Below are 27,265 nucleotides of genomic sequence, written 5' to 3'. Positions count from 1 at the left end.
ATCAGCTCGTCACCCTTAAGGTTAGTCTTGCTTTCTTGGTCTGCGGGGCCCTTATATTGGGGTCCCGCTTGAAGTGTTTAGTCGTCGTATGGGAGTCGCAGGCTTCGGACCTGCCGGCCCTGCGGCCTTGATGTTTTTAGGCGATACTGGGCCCCAGCATCAACAAACAATAATGAGTAACCTTAAGGGTTAAAGGGTTTTTTAAATTAACCTTAAATTAAAACTTTGATTAACCTTAATGTAACGACCTTGAAATGTAACTTCTAAAAATACTAGTTTTTATATTCTATTGTGTTATATTACCTCAAATATTTATTCACTACGTTGAAAATACGTACTAAAGTGAATTATGACCAACAGAGGGCGCTATTACTGTACTAAAGTACGTGGTATTTTGACAACGGAGTACACCGTACACTTACGTATGCTGTAATACAGAATATCCATCCCAGCACAACATTTACCGTGCCAATTCAGTATCGAAGTTACGTAATGTTACTATGTCAACGGGATCACGCGCTAGAGTAATGAACCACGATCGAAATGATCACCACATAAAGTATATGGCACTCGAAGGCATACCAAAGTAGCGTGATCCGGTAACCAAGAGAATTACGTAACCACTTCGATGCTGAATACGGCCGTATTGACACACGTGTACATATGTGTGTATTAATAATAACACACTGTTTGATTTAAGTTAACATTATCTGAATTTTTAATAAAAAGTAAAATGTTATTGAGAATGATTGTATACTTGAAAAATATTTGCACATACAGTATAATCACATTAATAATCTACTACTTAACCGGCAGTCTTCGTCTTGTTGATTACAAAGTTCTGTTGCAGTCAATTTTCCGGACGACTGAAGTATACCCTGATTCACTTGTCCTGCGAATATTTTTCATCGAAGTCAATCGTTGACTTGAATTTATATATCCTTGCGTATAAAATCTTCGCACAGATGACAATTCCCAAAATGCTGCTGCTTTCATCTTTTACTCAAAATCTCCGCTAAACAGGCTTTTTCGGGCACTGATCCACTGTATTGACAGTTGCTTTTAATGCAACTTTAGAATTAAATACAGAATTAAATTGGTTTGTTTTTGCTATTTCAATTTTAAATTTGATGCATTCAATTTGAGTTATTTTATGGTAATAAAGGGGATAATTACTTTCTGTGTTGTGTCTCATTTTATCCGAGAACCCGTTTTAGTATGCAGACCCACCTGTCCAGTGCCCCGGAAGACGCACCGATCAAGATTAATTTCCTAATCAAAGAGTATTCCAACGGCAACATCAAATCGCGTTAACCAATGGCGTCCACCCATTACTCACCTTGCCACGATACTGTGGATAATCTACAGCATGTAGCAGAATCGAGTTATAATATAGCCTACATGTGAAGTGCCACAACTTGGTGAAACAGAAGGCTCCGCCATGCAGTACATAACTTAGCTTGGGTATTATTTTGTGAAGCCCAATAAACAATTCATCAAACCATTCACTTTTTGTAAAGATGTTGGTTTTTGGGTTTTTTTTTAAATTTGTTTGGGTTATTTTTGACATCCGTGCCATGTATGGCCAATATTACTAGCTATAGCCCCCAACGCATAGACCATGCACTCGTAAACTTTTCAGCAGTGTAATGGGTCTTTTACTTAAATAGAAAGTCTTGTGTGCCGCAAACCTTTGCTCTTAAAATGATCTACTCATTTTTGAATAGCAACTTGTCAAATTTGACAAGAGAAATTATTCAGATAAGGACATAACATATGTCTCTTCAAAATGAATCAAATATCTTTTCAAAATTAATCTGATAACATGGAAAAAATGACCACTTATGGGTTCGAATTTCAGCCAGCTTAATCATAGAAATTCAGTAAGACGCACTTCAGTGGCTCACTATTCAATAAGAGAGTCTTATCTTCGAAATTGTATAAATAAAAATATCAAATACAATTTCTTAAGTATATTTACTTTGCTCAAATCTTGAATTTGTCACAAATCTGTTCTGACGCGTTGTGTGCTTATACATAACGTTTATAAAATAAATATATTTTCGATCGATGACATTTGTTCGAACGAACAATATTGCTGAAACGTAATACGTGTATTATTGTTCTTCTGGATAGAGCATGAAATTACATTGCACAGACCCGAGTTGTAAAATAAATCGTTAAGTCTTTGCAGCATTTTTTGATTCTGTCTAATAGAAACGAATGATGTCTTTTCACAACGCCATCCATCTTGTGAGATAGTTTAGTTTTAGTAAAACTGAAATGAAAACAACTATATACTGCTTTTATATACCTTGCTGGGTAAATGTACTAGCAGCGCCAAGAAAGTATTCGAACACTTGGAAAAAATCGAATCTTACAGCTCAACTGATCATACTTTTCCTACATTCGACCATGGAAGAAAGAGATAAGAAGGAACCACAACGAACGCATTCACTTTGTCCACTCCCTTTACCGACATTTAATTGACATTGTTATTCATGAGGATTTACTTTGATCAATACCCCGCGTTAAATAGGTGATTGGTATTGTACTCCATGTATTTGCATGTCTTCTGGAGCGTGTCTGAAGGATGATTTGAACTAATGACCTTCGGTGCAAGCACTCTATAGGATTTTCTCTGGTGACGTGATCATCGGTCATTGATGGCCTACATCTTTTTCTTCCATTTCGCCCAATTTTCCCGAACTTTGATGACTTTTTTCTCAGAGTTGGCAGTCTTTGGCAGTGAAACGAGTTAGCTAGTTACGATTATACACATATAAACTATTAAATTAAACAGGTTTTATGTACCGGACTCAACCGGAACATTGCGCATTATTTAAGAACATTTTGCATCTATTTTTCATCGAAAAAATCACCAAAATCTTACCTTATTTGCTAAAGATGAAACTCAGCAAAAAAACGGCCGATTTTGATGACCTTTTCGATGTGTTAAAGGACATTTTCTACACAACACGATCAAGAAAACAGTTTGACTGTAGATCCCAAAACAAAGCTACTATACAAGTTCAGAGCATCAGTGAAATTCCATAATCTTACTTCTGGGTAGCGTTTGTTTGTTCTTGGATGGGTTTGTTATAGTTTTTTTCCAATTATGATTTCGCCAAGCATCGATCGCGGTAAATGGATCATACATGAAAGTAAGTACCATGGATAGCTTTTCTTTTCATGCGTCAATAGATAAGCGGATTAAAACTTGGCCGATCGAAGTCGTTGTGGTTCCTTCTCATCTCTTTCTTCCATGATTCGACCTTGCATGATTTTTGAGTTGACACAGTCATGACAATAACTATAGATACTTGACAAGACCATTAGTAGCCCAGTTCTGAACCTTTTCATTGATCATTCATAACAATAGGTATCTGATGGATCAGTGAAGATAAGAAGGGATTATAATATCCGTAACCTTGATATTATAGTACATCTCGAGGAAAAAGTGCAATGGACATGTTTTCATTTTATGTTTCAAATATCCCGCGCATGAAAATTGAGTATTTAACCCAAAATGGAAAATGGAACAATTTATTGGAAATCTGTTTTAACAGATTTTTTGACATCTTTTTCTGCACTGTATTATACCTAAATTAAGAAATTTGATAAATATTCAAAGAAAATATAGGTCATCCAAAAATTGTGATTTTTACACATTTTGGGGCAAAAAAGGAAAAATAAGCAAAAATATCAAAATCTGTCTAACAGTTTCATTCATCAAGTCATAACAAACGGCCTACATGCTTAATTTCTAATAAAATATTGAAATTGTGAAAAATATAGGTATTTATTGATTTTCATGTTTTTTCTTGCAAATATGCTAATAATATGCAAATTATGAAATTGCAAAATAAAAAGTTTCTACATAGCATACATCTTTCAAGTATGATGTTCAAAATGACAGACATCAAAAAGAGATTCGATGAAATGTAAAGGTGTAGTAAAAATTTTGGCATGGACTGTCTGGTTAGGCAAAGTACGGTAAGTTGAGCTGTACACATTTTGACACCTCATTGATTCAATTGGACCTCAAGATGTAATGTTACAAGCATTTGATTAGACGAAGGTCCAGTTTTAAAAGTAACAAACTGACCTATAAGGCGAAACAATTCCGACAAGCGCAACAAATAGACAACACAGTTTCTTCAGTCAAGCTTTATTGAAAAAACAGTGCGTTTTCATTTTAGTTTTTTCTTCTCTGCACTTTCAAAACTTTTATTTTATTTTTTCAGTTCTTTTGTTTCAGTTTTCGTTTGTTCTTTTGTTTTAAGATTTAAATTTTAAAAAATGGTGAACATTAATTATCCATCCATCTCTATCAAACCGGAAGTCTAGTCCGTGGATTTTTGAATAGGCCAGTTTGTCACTTTTAAAACTGGACCTTCGTCTAATCGAATGCTTGTAACTTTACTTTTTGAGGTCACGTTGGGTTCAATGTAGTGTAATATTGTGCAGGACTAGATAGTGTATCTAAACATGGTTTAATTTTAAAATTGGAATACTTTTCGGCAGAATATATATAGCGGTTGGTTCAGGCATCCGATTCCTATATTGAAGCAGTACCGGGGAAAATTGGGCTTTTGAGCAAAAATTAAATAAACCACCCATTATGCTGTACTTGAGAAATGAAGATAAAGTGCTGACTTGTATATAGGATAATTGACAATCTCAATATCTGAAGGTTTGTGTTTTAAGTAAGATCTCTATTGAAATTAGGTCAGCAGATGAAACGAAAAACACAATAACCCAATTCACTATTTCCGAATCAACTTGAGCCTAATATTTCATCGAGTGACTGACGATATCCATATACTCACATTAGTCAACTAAAGGAAGTAATACACGTGCGTCAGAAAAAAAATTATAGAATTATTCCGGTATGTTGGAATCTGAAAAGCATCACCTACATGTCTACACTAAGTCAAATAAATGAATGAATCGCTTAAAGGAATATTTCGTGATTCTAGCATCCTCTTTTATGGTATGTTGAAGTAGATATCTATGAAACAAAGGTGATTCCCAAGTTGATTCCGATTTTGCAAGTTGTGCATGATTATGTATATTATATTGCTCTATAGGCCACAGTGCTGTAATCTCGAATCTCGTTCTGTGAACAGAACATACACATTTGAAAAAATTTTATCAAGCGAATGAATCTGCAAGTCATTTTTGCACACAAACATTTTGTAGCTAGAGGTTTCCAATGGTATAAAAATCTCAACTTTTTCTTTTAGAAAATAGCAGGGATGAGGCTGTTGATCAGGAAATACTCCCTTATTAACTGATTTACAAACACGGATAACATGCGTGGAATAGGTTCGACATTTATATTCTGTCTTTTTTTTTTTTTTTTTGGGAAAACTGAAAAGTGAAGTAGTTTCTAATGATTTTGTGGTAATCGCTGTTGATTGTAGTCTACTTGTATTCTTGTCACATTAAGACTTTACTCTATGAGAATTCATTAAATGAATTCATTAATTTCTCTTACGCTATATCATTTTCATCAATCAGATAACAACATATTTCACTGCATCTGCGTTTGCAGGTGGCAACGCACCTGCTTACGACGGACCCATAAGTATATGGTCAATTCCAGCGAAAGCGGGACAAAATTCTCCCTATGTTAACTTTCCACTTTAAAATGTCATTAATAAAGGAAATCACGTTATTGATGGAGCATATCATGTCACGTCCAATGTGCTCTCTTTGTGCATATAGGCCTTTACTAGCAAGTCATACCAGGGGACAAGTTATGATGGCTTAAATGAATTGGCGTTACCCACGAATTCAAAGATAAAGCACCATATATGTCATTGAATGTCCTTCAATCAAAATGAAATTATTACCGTTAGAAAGACGTTTGCATGATCTCTCATCATATGTAAAACGATTGAATTCCACCAAAGTTTGTGGACTCTAGAGGCCATTAAGTCAATTTGGCTATTAATAATTTTGCTACCCGCGTATCAAAAATAAAATGATCGTTCTGAAAAATGTTAAGTGAATATGCCATAAATGACTATATCATGAAACGAAGTTTCGTTCTATAATTCTGAGGTCCAAGTGATTATTTTATGCAAATATGTTTTACCCATAAAATTCCATAAAATCAAATTTGACGTTACCCACGTATCAACTGTTACCCACGAGTCCAGCCAATATAATTGCCATAACTTAAATTAACATTTAATGACTTTGGACACTGAATTTAGTTTGACAAGCGCTTAAACTTGTAAATCGTAAAAATACGTTCACCGCTTTAAAAAATAATCTAAGACGGTTTAAACTTTTGTTACCCACGAATCCCGAATAGATGCTAACCTTGAAAAACAAGGAGATTGTTTATTTTAAGTTTAAATCAGCACATATTCAAGCCATGGGTATGCTATAATTTTTACAGTACTTAAAGTTTATGCACCTAAGAAACGCAAACCCAAACGGTACTATAGTACGAATTCGGCGTTACCCACGAATCCAAGGATTTACTCGTAAATTATATGTTTCTTATGCATCTTAACATTTTGAAAACATGCGAAATAGGTTCCAAAACAGTCCTGTTTAATAGCGTCCTCTTGAAGGTATACTGAAGCTGTATCATGAAGTTTTGATTGATTATCCTAAATTACCATTTTTGGGTAAATGCAATTGGTTAGAGAAACGGGAATCATTGAAACACAATGGAAGAATAACCGCATGATGGTTTCCAACCTTCTGTAATATTTTCTATTTTGCCGCTTACCAATACATACCTTCAAATATGTGTTACCCACGAACATTTTAGTTACCCACGAATCCCTACTTAAATTATAGTTAACAATGTATTGATAGTGTTTTAGTTCATAGGAACTCTCAAACACGAGTTAATAGAATATTGCTGCATGAAAATATGGAATGATTTTACTAAAATAATAATATAAAACTGTTTGCTCTGTCTATTTGAATTTGGCAACTTCATTATTCTCAACATTTTATACCCAAAATGCCATAATGATCCATTCTAAATATTCCATGTAGTTTGTATTTTGATTAAAATTCATTTTAGTGCCATTGCAGCCTGAATTATTGACATACGGAAATGTGTTTTTTATTTTTATTTAAAACAATTAATAGGAATTGTTATTTTCCAGACGCTGTTATCCGTCCGAGATCCTCATCCTGCGACGAGATACAAAATCTAACTTTATATTTATATGAAGCATTTATTCTAATCTTTCGAAATAATACAGTAATGTTAAATGACAGCCACTTTGGAAAGAGTTCGAAGAATTGACACAATCTTAACTGTACACCTGGTTCTTTCTTAAAATTTGTAATAACCAAAATATTTCTCTGTAGATATATGTAATAAATTCTATTTTACGTTCAAAGTCTTCACCGATTTCTAGTGTATATGAGTCACACATAAAATATTGAAAGATATTAAAGAAAGTGAAATTTTATGGCGTACAACAGGTGAAAAAGGCTTGAATTCGTGGGTAACATGCATATGCGCATTTAACACTTTATTTGGTCTAGCAAGAAAAGTTATTTTTCAATCCGATGGCACTTCCACCTGATGATTCACTAGATATGATCGTCTCATTTGATAAGTCTAGAATTGAAAAGGAAAACATTTTCAAAATGGCCCCCAGAGAGAATTTTGTCCCGCTTTGGCTGGAATTGACCATATATGGAGGTAATTAATGTTTTTCATACCGTACTACAGGGTGTATCAAAATTAAGTATACAGTTTGAAAAATGCCGCTACATTAAAAAGTACGAGGTCTGTGGTCAAAATCTTCTAGTTGATAAAATAATCGACATCTTGTCCTCCTATAGCTGAAAAATCACTGGCGTGTGACCAATAATAAGGATTTGGTGGTTAGTTTTGTGAACCGAGTACAAAAAGCAGTTGCGCGAGGTCAATAAAAATCAAAACAACATACAATTAAAAAAAAAATTTCACCACTGTCTTTAATGTTTACAGTTATTGACAGTTTTAGTCTTGGTCTTCCACATGCCCACAATTCTTCTGTATGCAGATTTCGGCTCTTCTCAACCATTGTCAACATGGCGTTCACACCACGTCTAATGAGAGGTCTGTCCAGCCTGAAAATGTCAACTTGTGCAATTATGCGTCTCTGAAGTGCATCAAGGTCTGCAGGAGGACTTGTGAAAACATTTAATGCAAACTCTGCTTCATCGCCAATGATGAAATCTTCCAGGACACGTAGGGGATGGGCAAGAAGCCACTGACAGAACACAGTGCGACGTTGGTGATCTGCTTGCTGAAGTTGATGTCTCCTTATCGTCTGATAGGGATGAAATCGCAAGTCAATGATCTTCTGTTAAAGATTGCAGATGGTATTCCAAGTCCATTTCGACGGCAGCTAATTTGATCTCCTGCTTAAATTGCCCCGCCTGCAGAGTGTTACGGACTGCTAGGATATTAGCAGCAGATCTTCCAATTCGGGGGCGACCACAATGTTCTCTGTTCAGATTACGACTCGTTCCAGTTATCGCAACATTTTTGTAAATAGCGCCACGTGAAGGGGGACGTGCATTTGGGTATTGCTGACGGAATCTCCGAAGCACTTCTGCTGGACTCTGGGTGCGATGGTACACTGCAACAAGGAAGGCCCTTTGCTCTGGCGTGTACTGTGTAGTATCCATTTTAATGTTGCTATTCTCCTTGTCAAGTAAAACCTAGCATATGTAAGGAGATAGTTGCCCAGATTTACGTCAAATGTCACATGTTATGTAACTCACACATGCACAGGATTGGGACCTAACAATGAGGACAAATGATCTGTACACCTGCATGTTTCTCTTGTCTGCACAACAATAACAAGCATTTAAACCCAATTGACTTCGCACAACTGCTTTTTGTACTCGGCTCACAAAAGTAGCCACCAAATCCTTATTAATGTTAACACGCCAGTGATTTTTCAGCTGTAGGAGGACAAGATGTTGATTAAGTTATCCACTAGAGAATTTTGACCAAAGACATCATACTTTTTAATCAGGCGGCATTTTTCAAACTGTATACTTAATTTTGATACACCCTGTATATGATATGTATTACATATTACTCCATTTTACTATGTCAACTATGCTTTCGTATTCCTTGCTATAATTTAGGAGACACGACACGGCTTTGATTCGTTCGGGATTTAGGTGAATCGTTGCCGGATTAATATCAACATTTTCTTTTGAGAATTGTCTCTGACATCTCGCCAGAAGTATCACAAATTTATTAATTCAAGTTGTATACTTTCTTTAACACAAAAAATATAGACTAGAAAGGTCAACTAATAGCACGCTTAACGTCGGTCTACTTTTAGGCGTAGTGGTAAAAGTCTAACATTTCCCGCCAATTACTAGCTGATCAAACTATAGTTTCTTTCTCTTCTGTGGCCTTTAGTTTAGAATAAATGCATGATATTAGCTGCATTTTTCAGCTGTTTAAGTAGATGTCCGCCTATTGTACGTCCCGTTGCTGAATTCCATGTGGAAATTCCAACGTGCCTGCGTACCACGTCCATGGGAAAAAAATCTGTAATCTAAGTGATGTGACACAGCAACGTGTGGACAATCAATTTTGACCTTCTGACTCAAAACTGGCGCCACATTCTTATTTCAAATTTTGTGTCAGTGAATTTGTCACCAAATACTCCATCAACGATGCTCGTTAAGAATTTGCAAAAGCATTTTGAAATGGACTTTCCAACTTTGAGAAATTAACCTTTGAATTTGGATAAAGTTGTTTTTGGAGAAAGAGGATCTCTGCTCGTGTTTAACAATGATTCATCAATGTCTTTTCATAATACAGTAACCACTAAGCAATGTCTGAGAACATTATTAGGTTGTGGCATATATCGCTCTCATAACAATTGCCAGCCGTCGTATCATCCTGTCATTGGATTATTGATCGGTCTACATCGCGTGCTCTTACAATGAGTAACATGATCTATATACATGCACATATTTTTGTACCGATGTCTTGAAATTCGAATTACTTAAAAGTTTAGAACAAACTTGATAGGCGTTGATACTAATCCTATTCACGGAATTATTTGTTGCCTTGTGTACTCTACTTAATGATAAGTTGATTTGCAGAATGTGAAATTATTTTGTTGATTACTTCTCCAGTTTTTATTAGATGTTAAGGGCTTCGGTATGAACGTTGGGACAGTATTTTTGTGGGACATGAGAGCACATCAGACATATCGAATTACATTCTGAATACGAAGAATGCCCTTCTGATATCAAATAAGTTGATTTTTTGACATTCGCGATATAATAGACATTTTATGGCAAATGCTTTAAAAAATTTATTTTGATATTTAAAAGTCCTCGAAGTAAACTGTCTAAATCTAATGATATGTACTTAAAGTGTATGTAGCTGGGATGAAAAGCCGACGATCAATTGAAAATTTTGACCTTTCGTATTGAAGTTAGGGATTTTTTCCCAAAACACCAAAAAAATTAGGTCTTTTTGGGAAAAAATGTATATCTTCAATATTAAAAGGTGAACATTTTACTCAAGCCAACCTTGAAACAAAAGGGAAAGTAAAAATTGCATGTAAATCTCAAGATTCAAGCCATATTCTAGATAGGAAATAGATTGAGGCAGAGGCAGCTGCGACAAATAATCTACAAATGCCATTGTAAGCAGCTTGTGACTGGGACGCCTGGTGGGACGTAATAAAAAATACGAACAGTTATCAAGGCTTCACAGATTAATTTTCGGGTATTTTGTTGATATCTTATTACAGATATCTACGATTAAATCTTTTTGAACGTCATCATTAATATCTTCGTCGACAAATAACGTATGGGTCGTAGAGCGTATATCTGTAAGCATATATAATTGCTCTCCGAATTAGCTTTCAATTAAAATCTATATGAGGACTTTACATACAGCGAAGAGATTAAAATAGGAATCGAAATTATTTCACTGTCGATCTTTGGTTCCACTTTTCATGTACATGTACTAGCTATAACAAAAAACTAGTGCAAATGTGACCAAAAGACTTGAGGTTTCATCTCAATTGGCCGAATCTATCCAAAACTTACAATTACAAATTGATGAAATATTCCACAGAAGACCTTTATATGAATTACAGAATCGTTTGTGTGCAGTAAATTAAATTACGATTCCCACTCAAATTGTGATTACCATATGAAATCCCAGGCAAATATATAAAAGTAATCATAATATTGTGAATTGTGATTTGATAAACTTATTTTGTTTGCACAAGATAAATTAGAAGTGGGAATAAAAAGGAATATTGAACAGTCGTCTTGAGATCAGGTAGTTTGGTATTGTAGGAAAATAAGAGTTTAGAATATCACAGGCATATTGTCTAGAGTGCTATTTAGGTTATTGAATTACGTTGCGCAGCCGTGGCCGTTTGTTGTTTTGAACCTTTTATTTTTTGTCTAAAACTTTCCTACAGTAAGACATTTTTGTGCTCAATTTGGGAATAACACTGAATATATTGAACTCGTTAAGACTCGTAATTTAAGCCAGAATGAGTGAGTAGTAGAATTAATATATAAAATTTCATCTGCTAAATAACAGTAGAAACTGGAGTATCTTCTGTTGTCAGTTTGGATGACAACAAACGTATTAGTTTCGAGCTTTAATTAACTGTCCGTAAAAGTTGGCCTTAAATTTGTTAAATGGGACAAAAACATCTTTTTGTGAGCCCACTCCTAAGAATATTGCAAATATTTCAGTATTTTTTTTATCAAAGAAGAAAATGATGTAGTATAACCTGGACCTCTTCAAGACTATGTACGTCTTTAACAAAAACCACGTTGATGCAGATAGCGGCCACATCCGATCATGGTTGTCAATCTTGTCCTTCACATCATTCCGAGAACTAGATATAGCTAAAATTTCATAATTTGCGGTCTGTTACATTTTAAACAAGCATAAGCGTACTATTTACCATTTTTTACCTATTGAAAATGAGTTTTATTGCTTAATATATCGCTTTTATATATCGTCAATAATTTAAGTAACTTGCAAAAATAAAAAAATGAAATTCAGTATAGAGGCACTTTAAATGTTTACTTTTTGCAACGCGAAACATCTTAACGTCAATATTGTATAAATACAAATCTCAAAAACAATTTCCTAAGTATATTTACTTTGCCAAATCTTGAATATTTCATAAATCTGCTGTGAAGCGTTGTGTGGTTACATATAACCTGTAAAAATAAATGTATATTCGATTGATGGTATTTGTTCGAACGACGGTTCTTCGAACGAACATTATTGCTAAAATCATACCTATATGATTGTTATTCGGGATAAGGCATCATATTACTTGACAGAGACCCGAGTTGAAAAATAAATCGCTTTGTCTTTAATTTCCATCATATGTTGTCTCTTACTAGTAGATGTGAATAATGTCTCTTCCAAGCGTCATCCATCTGGTGAAATATTAAGTTTAGTATTAGTAAGACTGAATGAAAACATGCATACCTTCATATCATATTGCTTTTATGCGACTTCGCTGGGTAGATGCCAATTTATTCATATTCTGTTACAATGGTTCAACGGGCAGGCCACTCAACAAAAGGTTGCTTCAGTCATCCGATTCCGATATGAAGCGGTACCGGGAAAATATTAGCTTTTGAGCAAAACTTGAACAAATTAAACGCATACCGTATTATGCGGTACTTAAGAAATGGAGATAAGATTCTGATTTAGATAATTGACAGTCTCAATATCTGAAGTTCCGGAGTTTTAACTCCCTATATACCTACAAAACTCCTGAGAAGCGAAAGCAATACATTTTGAGATCTCTCTCTGTATCAGAAACGAAAACACAATAACACAATTCATGATTTCCGAATCAACTTGAGACTGCAAATTCACCGAGTGACTGAATATTCCACATACTCACATTAGTAAATCAAAGGGAATTATATGTCGGACGAAATTATAAATTTCATTTTCTACAACAAGTCATACAAATAAATTAATTACTTATTTAAATCAATATTTGTTCAAATCAGCCATTGAACTACCAAACTGCAGTGCATTTTAATGTCGATACACTAAGCCAACAATCGCATTTATATTTCCAGGTATTGCAGTTCTTGAGCTAAGGGAAATATATCCAAATGAAACTTTTAAGCATTTACTCTGCCGAGAAATTTTATACCAGAGGAGGGGTTCTTCGAAACATTTTGTATGGGGATGTGCCACGCAGACTTCCGAATGCTGATTTAATCTATACCTTATACCAATTTTTCACAAAAAAAGCCCAAAAGTTTTTTAGCCGGCACCATTGTCGGGCCAATTGGTCTCCGTTGAAAACCGACCCATTGATATACCAAAATCGCTGAAAAGGTGCCCCAAAACCGTGACACATCCCTGTATACCTTCAATCAGAGAACCCCCCCCCCCCCTGATTTGACACGACATTCCTTATATCAAGCATTGAGATCTCTGTTATAAACCCATGCTATTTCCATTGTGTGTTAGTTTTATTTGTTTCAATATTTGAGTGCAAACTCTGCCCGGTTATACTCACTTCCGACCCACCTCAACTGATTGAAAAACGTTAAGGGATCTGGAATGAGCGTTTTGAGCGTTTCGACAGTATTTTTTGTGGGATATTGGCCATAAAATGTGTATTACATTGCGAATTTCAAAAATCAAAATTATTTGATATCAGAAGGACATTCTTCGTATTCAGAATGCAATTCGATATGTCTGATGTGCTCTAATGTCCCACAATAAATACTGCAAACGTTCATACCCCATCCCTTAATAACATACACAGGACAAGTTTCCGCTTTTATTCTGCCTCTCTTTTAAGATTTTCTTTGCTCAAAGGCAAAAGTTATGTAGTTTCTAACGATTTTGTGGAAATCACTTTTGACAGTAGTCTATTTCCATTCTTACCATTCAAAAACAATAAGTGTACCACTTCACACCTTTTATTCTTTATTTTATTTAGGTACCGAATTCTCTTACACTTTATTGTTTTCATCAGTCAGACAACAACATATCTTTCACTGCATCTGCATTTGCAGGTGGTGACGCACCTGCTTACCACGGACCCATACGTATTTTATATGGAATTGATTACTGTTTTTTCACTCAGTACTATGATGTATTACATCTATATGCCATCTATAATGCCATCTATATAGTCAACTAATTCCGTGTTTATTGCTATAATTTCGTGGATATTTTATCTTCAAATGTCTGTCGTGGATATTTTATCTTCAAATGAACTTAGAGTAGGTTCAAGATGCAAAGTACTAAAACTGCATGTTTCATGGTCTTGTGCTAACACCATGTTCTTTCATGTGTTAGCTTTTCTAGCTCGAGATTACTTTATCTTGATGAACGCAGAAACCTGTATAAATCTTTGTGAGAAAATTCCACAGTTAACTTTTTTGACAGTTCACCACATTTAACCCCTTTCATTATTGACATACCTTGTGAAATCTAAATAGCCTTACCCAGTTTCTCTTTGTTTCATCTCAGTTCCATCCGTCTAATTTTCTTTTCAACAAACTTCAAAATAGTGATTGATTTATTGCATATTTTGCTGTTCACAAAAAACTGCCCAGGTGCTATGTTTATGGTCAATCATGAGAAATGTGTAAACAATTTTTTGATAGATGGTCATATTGGTCCCTGGTAAATAACCAGGTCCAAACTCTTCTTCTCACTTCATAATATGTTTTGAGCCATCTGAACTCGGCCTAGATCTGTGTATTATTTTGAGATGAATCATGTATGGGAGGATGTTTGTAAGAGACATCAGAAAAGGACTAACTCGGATCGGGCGCCGAATAAATTAGCATTCCAGATATTGCATTACTTTTCCCTCTTGAAAAAATAAAAGTTGCAGAACTGGGAACCAGGAACGCGTATAAAAACACTAAACCTGTGAGAAGTATTATAACTCGTATTATAACTACAATAAAGATTTCTTCATTTCGAAAACCTGTCATCATATCAAATTATCATGTTAAGGGTAGACGCGGTATTGTTGGTCAAAGCAGCCAAAATATCGAATTTCATTATCTAAATCAATATATTATTGAAAAATTACACTTACAAAAAGTTCATTTTACAAATCATATACTTTGAAAACTTGCTTGCTTATTGTTGTTAAAGAGTTATGTACGTTTTACAAAAGCGTTGTTGTTTCAGCCCTAACTAAAACCTAACTCAGGAAACACAGGTATATAAAAGAAGTATATCTGTGATATTTGAATCCTTCTACATACTTGCTGTGAAATGATCAATGCAATTTTTGCTTAAGCTCCCTACAATTCACAAGATGTTGTGAACTACCAAATCGCAACAATTTAAAATAGTTGCTAACCTTAAATGCACCCATTCATATGAAACTTGTTTGTGAATTAGGTTAAAGCGATCAATTTCACTACTGTCAGAAGAGGCATTTTCTCAAAACTGAATGTGTACTTGAAAAAAAGGCGAGTGTTATCCCCATTTAATTGATTTAATCGTGTTGATTGAGTATCTATAATACAGGGTCCTCTTGGTCATGCACATCTTCATATGTGCGATATTTTTATGTATCTTGGAATATGTTTTTTAATCTGGGCAAATACAATGACGTTAAATGATATGAATTATGTACCTAATATACTTTGATTTTCTATTTTTTGAACGAATATCTACTTAGCCTTTTGGGCATTGGACAATTTTCTATGTTCGACGCAATGTATTGTGGGATACCGTATTCTTTGGTCAGGGGACGATTATGCTCTGAAGGCGGAAAACATGAATGGGCTCATTCATACATCTGTAGAACTGTTGGGAATATACTTTGGCTTTTGTCTGTGTCCACAGTGGTGTTTTTATCAGCACTTCATTAGCAAGTCTGGGTGGAATATATAGGACATGATATATAGGGAACCGGAGCTTGCTTTCTTTCTTTCTTTCTTTGTATGTTGATGTATATTATGATTCATCCAGTCGTAGAAACAGAGGTGAATTATAAATAAAATACTGGAATAACTTACGAATTTTGCGAATTTTCATCCAATCTCATTGGACTTCATCTGGCAACTGCAAAGATGCTCCGGTATTGATCGTAGTCGGAGACTGGTCACGTGTCAATCGGCAAGGAATATTGACAATCGATGAATCCCAGGCGTGCGACAGTTGGAATCTCAGGCCCCTCGTTTGTTGAGGGATGGCTTCTCCACTCGTTCCCAAATCGCTTCACGAACTCCCCGCTCAAACCACCTCTCCTCACGATCTAGAATGATAGATCATTTAGATCCAGGGAAATCTGAAGAACTTAGACAAAGGATTAGTTCTACGTTACGCAACAGCAAACCACCTCCCTCAAATCTAACCAAAGAGGAACGTGCAGCGTTAAACGATCTGGAAAAGGATAAAAGTATTATCATTGTCCCCGCTGATAAAGGAAAATGTGTGTGCGTACTTAATGAAACAGACTATAGAAATAAGTGCAGTGAACTATTAAGTGACAACAACACCTATAAACGGATCGGTTATGAGAACAAACTGTTAATGTTAACTCAACTCTTTCTGACTTTAGGCCAATTGATATTGGTATTCCTCAGGGCTCAATTTTAGGTCCTTTACTGTTTATCATTTTTGTTAACTGTTTACCTAATGCTGTGTCTGAATGTAAAACTGTAATGTATGCTGACGATACCTCTTTAATGTGTAAAGCTAAAAATGAATCTGATCTTAAAATTCAAATGGAGTCATGTCTAAGTAGGGTAGCTGAATGGTTCAAAGTAAACAAACTCACTTTAAATGTTGAAAAGACTAAGTTTATGATCTTTGGTACAAACAAAATGCTTGAAAAGTTCAACAATGTACATTTATTATATAACAACAATGATATTGAAAGAGTAGATGAGTTTAAATATCTAGGTGTAAAATTTGATAGCAAGATGTCTTGGTCAGCTCACGTTGATAATGTTAGTAAAACTATTTCCAAAAGAACTGGTATAATAAAACGTATAAAATATTTCCTTCCATATAAAACCACTGTAATGTTATCAAATGCTCTTGTTATTCCCCACTTTGATTATGGCAGCATGGTCTGGTCAAATTTTAGTGTAGAGTACCATAATAGGCTTCAGGTACTTCATAATAATTTAGCTAGAATAATTCTCTCAGCAGATATAAGGACACCAACTAATGATTTAATGAATACATTGCAGTGGGTTAAACTTGATCAAAGATGGCATAATACTCTATTAATGACTGTTTTCAAATGTTTAAAGAACGAATATCCATCATACTTATCTTCTCAATTTGATTTTGTTCATGATAACCATAATCATATAACTAGAAATCATACTTCTAATACATTGATTGTTCCAAAATTTAAATCAAATTCAGGTCAACGTACTTTTCACGTCAGGGCAGCCTATGCATGGAATTCTTTGCCACCGACAGTAAGAGCGCAGATGGAAAATATGACTTTAGGCCAATTTCAGTCAAAAATTAAAGAAATTTAGGCCTGTCTTTATCTACATTTTGTTCATTTGCTTGCTTATTTTTGTATAAATATAATTATTGTATTTCTGTATTTTGAATCATGGTATTTATAATTTTCTTGTATTTGATGATACCATTATACTTATTTGTAATACTAGTATATTATGTATGCTATTTTTATAAATATTGTGTATCGTAATATATTTTGTTACTATAACATGTATACAATGAGGGCCTGCTTGAAAAGCAGTGCTTGTCACTGAAGCAGTATTACCCTCAATAAAGAAAGAATAAATAAATAAATCCTACAAGTGGTTATAGAAAGAAGGTTTGTCAATTTGTCAACAAGTTAGAAACTGACGGAGCGATTATTGACAAGGAAAAATACAATCTCATCCCTCCTACCGAGCCAAGTGTTCCTGCTTTCTATGGCTTGCCAAAAATTCACAAACCAGAACCAATCCCCCTTCGGCCTATAGTCAGTTGCATTGGTTCTGTGACATACAATCTCGCCAAACACTTGACTAAAATTCTGTCCCCCATTGTTGGTAAATCACCCCATCACATTACCAACACGCAGGACTTTGTGGACAAAATTAAAGACATTGAACTTGGTGATGATGAGATAATTACCTCTTATGACGTCACAGCACTTTTCACCTGTATACCCCCTACGGAAGCGATTAAGATTACAAGACAGTGTTTAGAGGAAGACAGCAACTTGGCAAATAGGACAACTTGGACTATCGACCATATTATTGAAGCGGAACAGTTGTGTCTTGATACAACCTATTTCTCCAACAATGGCCAGTTTTATAGACAATTATATGGTTGTTCCATGGGAAATCCCATTTCTCCAATTATTGCCAACTTGGTTATGGAATGGTTTGAACAGCATGCACTAGAGACATACCAAGGTGTTCCTCCACGACTTTGGCTACGCTACGTAGATGACACCTTTGTGATTATCAACAGACACGAACAGGACAAATTCTTTACACATATCAACAGTATTAGTGACAATATTAAATTCACTCAAGAGAAGTGCACGGACAACAAACTCGCATTCCTTGATTGCCATGTCCAAATTAACAACGAACGGAAGCTCACAACAGTAGTTTACCGTAAGCCGACCCACACAGATCATTACCTGCAGTTTGGGTCGCACCACCCACTCGTCCACAAACTTGGGGTCATACGCACTCTCCACTATCGCGCAGAAACAATCATAAGCGAAGAAATCAACATTCCGCATGAGAAAGATCACATTGATGGAGCTTTAAGGAAATGCGGTTACCCGGACTGGGCCTTTGAGCAGGCCAAAAGAAAAATTGACGCCAAAAAAGCCCCAGTAACCCCCAATGAAGACTCTGAACAAGCCACTCGCAAAACACTGATAACTATCCCCTATTGTGCTGGTGTCTCTGAAAGAGTAAAGAACATCTATAAACTCTTCGGCATCACAACCGCGTTTAAGCCGGTAAATAAATTGCGCGGAAAACTAGTGCATGTTAAAGATAAGCCCCCCAGAGACAAACAGTCTAACCTTGTCTACGGTTATAAGTGTGGGGATTCGGACTGCACAGAAGCGTATGTAGGAGAAACAAAGCAATCCCTTAAAGCTCGTCTTGGTCAACATAGACGGCCTAGTTCTACTGACTGGCAACCGGATTCTGCTATATACGCTCATGCCAAAACATCCGGACATCAAATCGATACGGAGGATGTTATCATTCTAGATCGTGAGGAGAGGTGGTTTGAGCGGGGAGTTCGTGAAGCGATTTGGGAACGAGTGGAGAAGCCATCCCTCAACAAACGAGGGGGCCTGAGATTCCAACTGTCGCACGCCTGGGATTCATCGATTGTCAATATTCCTTGCCGATTGACACGTGACCAGTCTCCGACTACGATCAATACCGGAGCATCTTTGCAGTTGCCAGATGAAGTCCAATGAGATTGGATGAAAATTCGCAAAATTCGTAAGTTATTCCAGTATTTTATTTATAATTCACCTCTATCTGTTTTTGTCATTGTATAATGTACTTTTATATGGTAGCCTTATATACATGATATATGTAAATATTCTCTATTAAGAGATGTGTTAGCAGGCTATATCGTATGACCTACGGGAAAACACATACATATGAATAGAAAACTACTTTGGCATATATATATTTAGATCAGACATACACACGGGGGCATAATATGACATTACTGTGTCGTATAACGACTGATCTAGTTTTCAAAAATATGAGTTGGATGCATGAAATAAATAATAAATATGGAAACTTATTGAGTGTAAGCATCCGTCAAAAAGCCGCAGAGGATAAACTAAAATAAAGAATATTTACCATTAGGATGTACTAAGAAATCAGCTTGAAAAAGTGCATCATTTATTTATAGTCTTCATCGCTGCATGCTTCTCATCAAAGCATGAAAAGATTATATGACAACGATATCCACATTTGGGAAGTCATTCAATCATCAAATGAAATCAGGAAATCAGCAATGAATATGTCATATCCCAAATGGAATAATTTTATGCAGTTATATATTTAAAGGGGCATAGTGAGATTCCACAAAACGTTTTTAACATGTACATAATGTTTGTCATATAATCAGCATCTGAAAGATATAGTATACAAATATTGACTGCTGTGAGGGGCATGGTTAAAATTATAGGCCCGCGGTGATCTCAAAACCATGCTATGACCCGAGGCGCAGCCGAGGGTCATAGCATGGTTTTGAGATCACCGCGGGCCTATAATTTTAACCATGACACGAATAAAGCAGTCAATATTTGTTTTATATGCCTCATTAATATTTTGTCATCTGATTGGTTAAAAGGCCTATTTTATTGTTCATATTAGGCCATGGTAAAATTTACAAAGAAAATTTTTTTCGTTATGAACCGATTGCGTCACCGCAACTGGCAGGCAGCGCGTTGGCGCCGCGTGCGTAATGCGACAACGCCATCGCGCGCGTGGAGTTTGATCGGAACGCACACCGCGTGATGTGAAATGACTATGCCCGGAGAATAGTCTTTTTAAAAGACTATTGCCCGGGGAATAGTTCAGTTTTTACGAAATTCTTAAAAAAGGAGGGCATAGCTAATTCAATGACTGCACTTTTAACCTATTAGATGACAGGAATCTATTATGAGGTATATAATTAGACCTATAATCCGAAATCAGCGTCTTTCATGAAAAATTGTATGATTTTGTAATCAATAATCCCCCGCCCAATAGTTCAATAGGAGATAAGCATATTATGGCGCGCTCAAGCAAAATATGTTTCCATTTTTCAAATTTATATATTTTATCGGTAATATAAAAACCCATAAAACGGATCACATATTTGAATACTAATTGTCCAGTTTCGTGCGAAGAAGCCCAAGGTTTAGAGTTACGATGTGACTTGCTAAACAACGTCCAATGGTTCATCCCGAGAAATAGCTAAAATTTCACAATTTGCGATCTATTACATTTTCAACAAGCATAAGCGAACTATTTACCAATGGTTCCAAAAGAGAATGAGTTTTATTGCTTATATCGCTTTTATATAGTCGATAATTTAAGTAACTTGCCTCATTAAAAAATATGAAATTCAGTATAGAGGCACTTTAAATGTTTACTTTTTGGAACGCGAAACGTCTTAACGTCAATATTGTATAAATAAAAATCTCAAAAACAATTTCCTAAGTATATTTACTATGGTCAGATCTTGAATATTTCATAAATCTGCTCTGAAGCGTTGTGTGCTTACATATAACCTATAAAAATAAATGTATATTCGATCAATGATATTTGTTCGAACGACGGTTCTTCTAAACGAACATTATTGCTGAAACATTATCCATATATGATTATTTGGGATAAGGCATCATATTACTTGACAGAGACCCGTGTTGAAAAATAAATAGCTTTGTCTTTAATTTCCATCATACCGTATGTTGTCTCTTACTAGTAGATGTGAATGATGTCTCTTCTAAGCGTTATCCATCTGGTGAAATATTAAGTTTAGTATTAGTAAAACTGAATGAAAACATACATACCTTCATATCATATTGCTTTTATGCGACTTCGCTGGGTAGATGCCAATTTATTCATATTCTGTTACAATGGTCCAACGGGCAGGCCGCTCAACAAAAGGTTGCTTTAGTCATCCGATTCCGATATGAAGCGGTACCGGGAAAATATTAGCTTTTGAGCAAAACTTGAACAAATAAAACACATACCGTATTATGCGGTACTTAAGAAATGGAGATAAGATTCTGATTTAGATAATTGACAGTCTCAATATCTGAAGTTACGGAGTTTTAACTCCCTATATACCTACACAACTCCTGAGAAGCGAAAGCAATACATTTTGAGATCTCTCTCTGTATCAGAAACGAAAACACAATAACACAATTCATGATTTCCGAATCAACTTGAGACTGCAAATTCACCGAGTGACTGAACATTCCACATACTCACATTAGTAAATCAAAGGGAATTATATGTCGGACGAAATTATAAATTGAAACGAGCTTTTTTACATATGTTTGAGAATAATTTTCTACACTAAGTCATACAAATAAATAAATCACTTTAGGTGAGTGGGGTGGCAGAAGGTATTTTGTTAAGTTTAGCCATTTAACTACAAAACTGCAGTGCATTTCTTATAATGCTAAAGGACAAATTAGAGTAATAATTGAACTCACTGTTCCAATGGAGGAGAACCTGTCCAATGCATACGACAGGAAAAAGAACAAATATCAATAGTTTCTAGCTGAGTGCGAGAATAGAGATTATGCACCCACTACTTCTAAACTGAAGTAGGAAGCAGAAGCTTTTACAATACCTAAACATGCTAAAGCAAATGTCTTGCAGCTTTGGCAGCTCCCAAGTGGGAAGAGAAAAATCATCATGGACACAGCCTTCAAGATTTCAGTCAAAACATAGCATTTAACCAGATGGACCTAACTTCACAAATAGGGCACTTTGTGGGAAGAGGGGCGGTTGAGCGCTCATAAAACCGGTTCAACCCGCCACAGTCTGACAGTGTTGATGTTCAACCTATAAACTATTCTGCAAACACACCTTTCATAGCTCTACACTAGTCCTGCCTGCTGCTTTACATCACCTATAAACTATTCTTCAAACACACCTTTCATAGCTCTACACTAGTCCTGCCTGCTGCCTTACATCACCCGGGCCGACCGTTGCAACGGTGTGGCACTTGCTAGTGTAGCTTAAGCTTTGTTATTCATAGGCTTAAGCTGATTTTGCTTCCGGATGCTGACTTACTCTATACCTACTTTTTGCCAGCCATCAGTAAAAAATACCCCAAAGGCACCAGTTTGGCCTAATTTGGCGCTTTTAAACCGTTGTCGGGCGCATTGGTATCCACTGAAAACCCACCCATCGATATACCAAAATCGCTGAATTAGGTACCCCAAACCGTGACACCCACCCCCGATACCTTCAACCAGGAGAACCCCTTACTCTCTCCCAGGAGTTCATGCATATGGGATGGATATGACACCCCTTATATTAAGCATTGAGATCTCCTTCATAGAACCCATGCTATTCCCCTTGTGTGTCAGTTTTATTTGTCTCAATATTTGAGTGCAAACTTCGCCAGGTTATACTCCCTTCCGACCCACCTCAACTGATTGAAAACCGTTAATAAGTAAAAATACACAGGACAAGTTTCCGCTTTTATTCTGCCTCTCTTTTAAGATTTTCTTTGCTCAAAGGCAAAAGTTAAGTAGTTTCTAACGATTTTGTGGAAATCGCTTTTGATAGTAGTCTACTTCCATTCTTACCATTGAAATTGGTTAAATTGTACCACTTAAAACACCTTTTATTCTTTATATTATGTAGACTGTACCGAATTCTCTTACACTATAATGTTTTCATCAATCAGACAACATGTCTTTCAGTGCATCTGCATTTGCAGGTGGCGACGCACCTGTTTACGACGAACCCATGCGTATTTATATGGAATTGATTACTGTTTTTCACACAGTACTGTGATGTATTACATTATTATGCCATCTTTTTGTCAACTACTTCCGTGTTTCTTGCTAAAAAAAATAAAATAAAAGCGCATTGATTTATAGTGCGCTACGCACAGGCACAACGCTTAGACGTTGATCCACAAGCCTCAGCACACTTTACTTTGCTATAATTTCGTGGATATTTTATCTACAAATGTCTGTCATGCACCTTAAGGGGTAGTATATGGGCGATTCGTGGTTTCAATTCCAGAGGGAGGGTGTTTGTAAGAGATATCAGAAAACTCGGATCGGGCGCCAAATAAATAAATAAATAAATAAATAAATCAGTTACCTTGGAAAAGAAACAGCGTGGTCTAACAGTTACATTGAAACAACGTGGTGACAGTATACAACCTTGCCTTAGACTTCTTTCAACTTTGAAACTTTCTACCATTGCTTGTTTTTACTGTAGATTCCTTGTTTCCATATATCTTGATGTCCAGATTCCCTGTAGGTGTTTGGGGAAGGCTATGTGTTGCACTGTTTTCCATATTTTATTATAGATCACCCAGTCGAAGCACATACACTTATTGCATAAATAGAGCAATAATAAACTCGTATTTTAACTACAAAACAAGTAAACAAGTGTACGAGCTTATGTCGGAATAATGATCGAGAATAAATATTGAATCTGGTTAAAGGCGCACCGTTTTTATTACGTTACGTACGTGACATATTCAAGTATCTGTTTTTTGTCATTGTAACGTAGCCTACTTATGCTAGCATTATATTTGTAAATATTCTCTATTAAGAGATGTGCTAACAGGCTATATCGTATGACCTACGGGAAAACGCATACATACACATAGAAAACTACTTTGGCATATATATATATATATTTAGATCAGACATAGACACGGGAGGCATAATATGACATTTCTGTGTCGTATAAGGCTTGATCTAGTTTTCAAAAATATGAGTTGGATGCATGAAATAAATAATAAATATGGAAACTTATTGAGTGTAAGCATCCGTCAAAAAGCCGCAGAGGGTGAACTAAAATAAAGAATATTTACCATTAGGATGTGCTAAGAAATCAGCTTGAAAAAGTCCATCATTTATTTATAGTCTTCATCGCTGCATGCTTCTCATCAAAGCATGAAAAGATTATATGACAACGATATCCACATTTGGGAAGTCATTCAATCATCAAATGAAATCAGGAAAAAAAAAGCAAAAAAAAAAAGCGCAGTGATTTATAGTGCGCTACGCATAGGCACAACGCCTAGACGTTGATCCCCAAGCCTCAGCACACTTTACAGGTGTTTATGACTCAACAATGAATATGTCATATTCCAAATGGAATAATTGTATGCAGTTGTATATTCAAGGTTAGCAACTATTTTAGACTATTGCGATTTGGTTGTTCGCAGCATCTTGCGAATGGTAGTGAGCTTTGGCAAAAATTACATTGATCATGTTGATCGTTTCATAGCAAGTGTGTAGAAGAATACAAATTCACAGATATACGTTTGTAGGTTCTGTGGTTTCTGAGTTATGTTGTAAAGAGGGCTGAAACAACAACACTTTTGTAAAACTTATTAACAACAATAAATCAAGCAAGTTTTTAAAGTATTTATAGAATGAACTTTTGCATAACATCAAAGTGTTATTTTTCAATAATATTTTGATTTAGTTATTTTGCTGGTTCGACCAACAATACCACAAAAACTTTTTTAACGTACGTAATGTTTGTCATATACTACTCAGCATCTGAAATATATAGTTTGAACTATAATCTGAAATCAACGTCTTTCATGAAAAATTTTATGATTTTCTAATCATTAATCTCCCCCATAGTTCAATAGGAGATAAGCATAATACCGCCCGCTAAAATATGTCTCATATCTTCAAATTATAGATTTTGTCGGTAATTAAAAAAACTATCAAAATGATCACAGATCTGGATACTAATTGTCAAGTTTCGTGCAAGGAAGCCCAAGGTTTAGAATTACGATGTGACTTGCTAAGCAACGGCCAATGGAGAAGGACATAATGGGGTCTTCCACCTGCCGGGGTCTTTCAAAGTTATGGATATGAGAGTATACGTGCGTTCCAATAAATTTATTGACAAAAAGCGGTGAAAATGAAGAAAGAATGCACAAAGGTGAAATGGCGTTTGAGAAGCAGCAACATGCGATGCAAACAGGTGAAGAAGAGCGCAATTTATTTCGACGCATATCCTCTTTAATTTGCATTTGTTTGTCAAATGCCTGCTCCTCCCGTGAGAGCGCATTATCAGCTTTTCCCTGTCTATATCTATAGGCGAATCTGATATGCAGTACGCTCAGCACAAAATTATTGACTGTTGGAATAGTCGAAGACACAAAGGTAGGATTCATTGAGTGCATTGTTAGGGATCGATTCCTTACCAAAGAAATGACAATGTTCATTAAAGAAAGGTAACCCAAAGTTATTAAGACAGTATCAGAACTTGCTGACTATTTACTAAAACGTTCCTAGTTGGCGGGGTCCATTGCATGCCAGGTAAGAATCCGAACAGCAAATGTCTCTATCCTAATAGTATCAAAGGACCTAAGGCAGGTGAAGCTTAAGCAGTATGCTTCCACTATATTTATAAATACGTATTTATATTTAAGTGACTTTCTAAATTATTGTTTATTTTGTTCAACTTTGAGATTATATTGTAAACGTTTCAGTCGATAAATATTTTTTTCCGTCGGCAAATACTTTCAAAATGTTGCTTTTGATAACATATTACAAATTCTGAATCCCCCATGTGTAATAATTTTGCTATTCAATTAATACTTAAAAGAAAACCTCATTCATGTCCAAATTCATTTCAACGGATCATTGGTTGTACTGAATAATGGTACATGGGTAACTGAGGGATCAGAGACAGAAAGGTAACGAAAATACCCAATGTATGGGATGAAAACATCATTTTTGGAAAATGTGATTATTTTTGACCAAAGAAATTTATTTTTGGAAATGGGACATTTTTCCAATTTACAAAAAATAAATTTCAAGTTACGTAAAGAAATGTTTTGCAGTGTTATTTTCCAAACGTCGAACAAATTGATGAAATAGAATTTGAACAAGATGGTATGCCGAAAACACTGGTGGAAACCAGAAGTCAGCGTAGAGACAAGGTAAGGGACCGTCTCCCAATTCTCACGTTAATTTTAACGTGTACTTAACGATGGAAATTTTTAACGGGTAAAATCCAAAATTTAACGTGTGGTTAACGTAGACTTACATACAATTTAAAGTGTACTACCAAGCAAAAGTAACGTGGTGCTTTCCCACTGCGTGAGTGGAAATATCATCTATACATTTTCATCCAATTGCCCCCTTTTAACATTTTAATGTAAGTTATTCCAGTTCATCTCAGTGGTGATTCAATGACAGGCATGCAACACGATGCTATTCGATACCCACGTTACACTCCAAGTTACACTCCACGTTACACCCCACGTTACACTTCACGTTACACTCCACGTTACACTCCAAGTTACATTCCACGTTACACATCACGTTACACTTCACATTACACTCCACGTTACACTTCACGTTACACTCCACGTTACACTCCACGTTCAACTCCACCTTACACTTCACGTTACACTCCACGTTACACTCCACCTTACACTCCACCTTACACTCCACGTTACACTCCACCTTACACTCCACCTGACACTCCACGTTACACTTCACGTAAAATCAACATATGCATATGGGTGCCATCAGCCTCACGCGTACCTTCT

General features: G+C 35.7%; 2 protein-coding genes across 2 annotated transcripts in view; both read left to right on the top strand.

The window, feature by feature from the left end:
* Positions 1–27,265, top strand: part of LOC140164383 (uncharacterized) — a 169,469-nt gene that overhangs the window by 83,099 nt on the left and 59,105 nt on the right. The gene's annotated exons all lie outside the window — the stretch shown is intronic.
* LOC140163495 (uncharacterized) lies at positions 16,274–23,514 on the top strand. Its single transcript, XM_072186808.1, has 3 exons — positions 16,274–16,453; positions 18,072–19,233; positions 23,405–23,514. Exons 1-3 carry the CDS (start codon positions 16,274–16,276, stop codon positions 23,512–23,514), a joined length of 1,452 nt encoding a protein of 483 aa, XP_072042909.1.

The sequence above is a fragment of the Amphiura filiformis genome, chromosome 11 (assembly GCF_039555335.1).
Source record: "Amphiura filiformis chromosome 11, Afil_fr2py, whole genome shotgun sequence".
Taxonomy (NCBI): Eukaryota; Metazoa; Echinodermata; class Ophiuroidea; order Amphilepidida; family Amphiuridae; genus Amphiura; species Amphiura filiformis.
This window is presented reverse-complemented; position numbering and strand designations above follow the sequence as displayed.

Excerpts from the sequence above, each read along its gene's own strand:
- LOC140163495 (XM_072186808.1), top strand. The coding sequence starts at position 16,274 with ATGATAGATCATTTAGATCCAGGGAAATCTGAAGAACTTAGACAAAGG. Across the intron at positions 16,454-18,071 it reads ATAAAGGAAAATGTGTGTGC|GACTTTGTGGACAAAATTAA; the intron begins GTACTTAATGAA and ends ACCAACACGCAG. Across the intron at positions 19,234-23,404 it reads GGATGTTATCATTCTAGATC|ACAACATGTCTTTCAGTGCA; the intron begins GTGAGGAGAGGT and ends TTCATCAATCAG.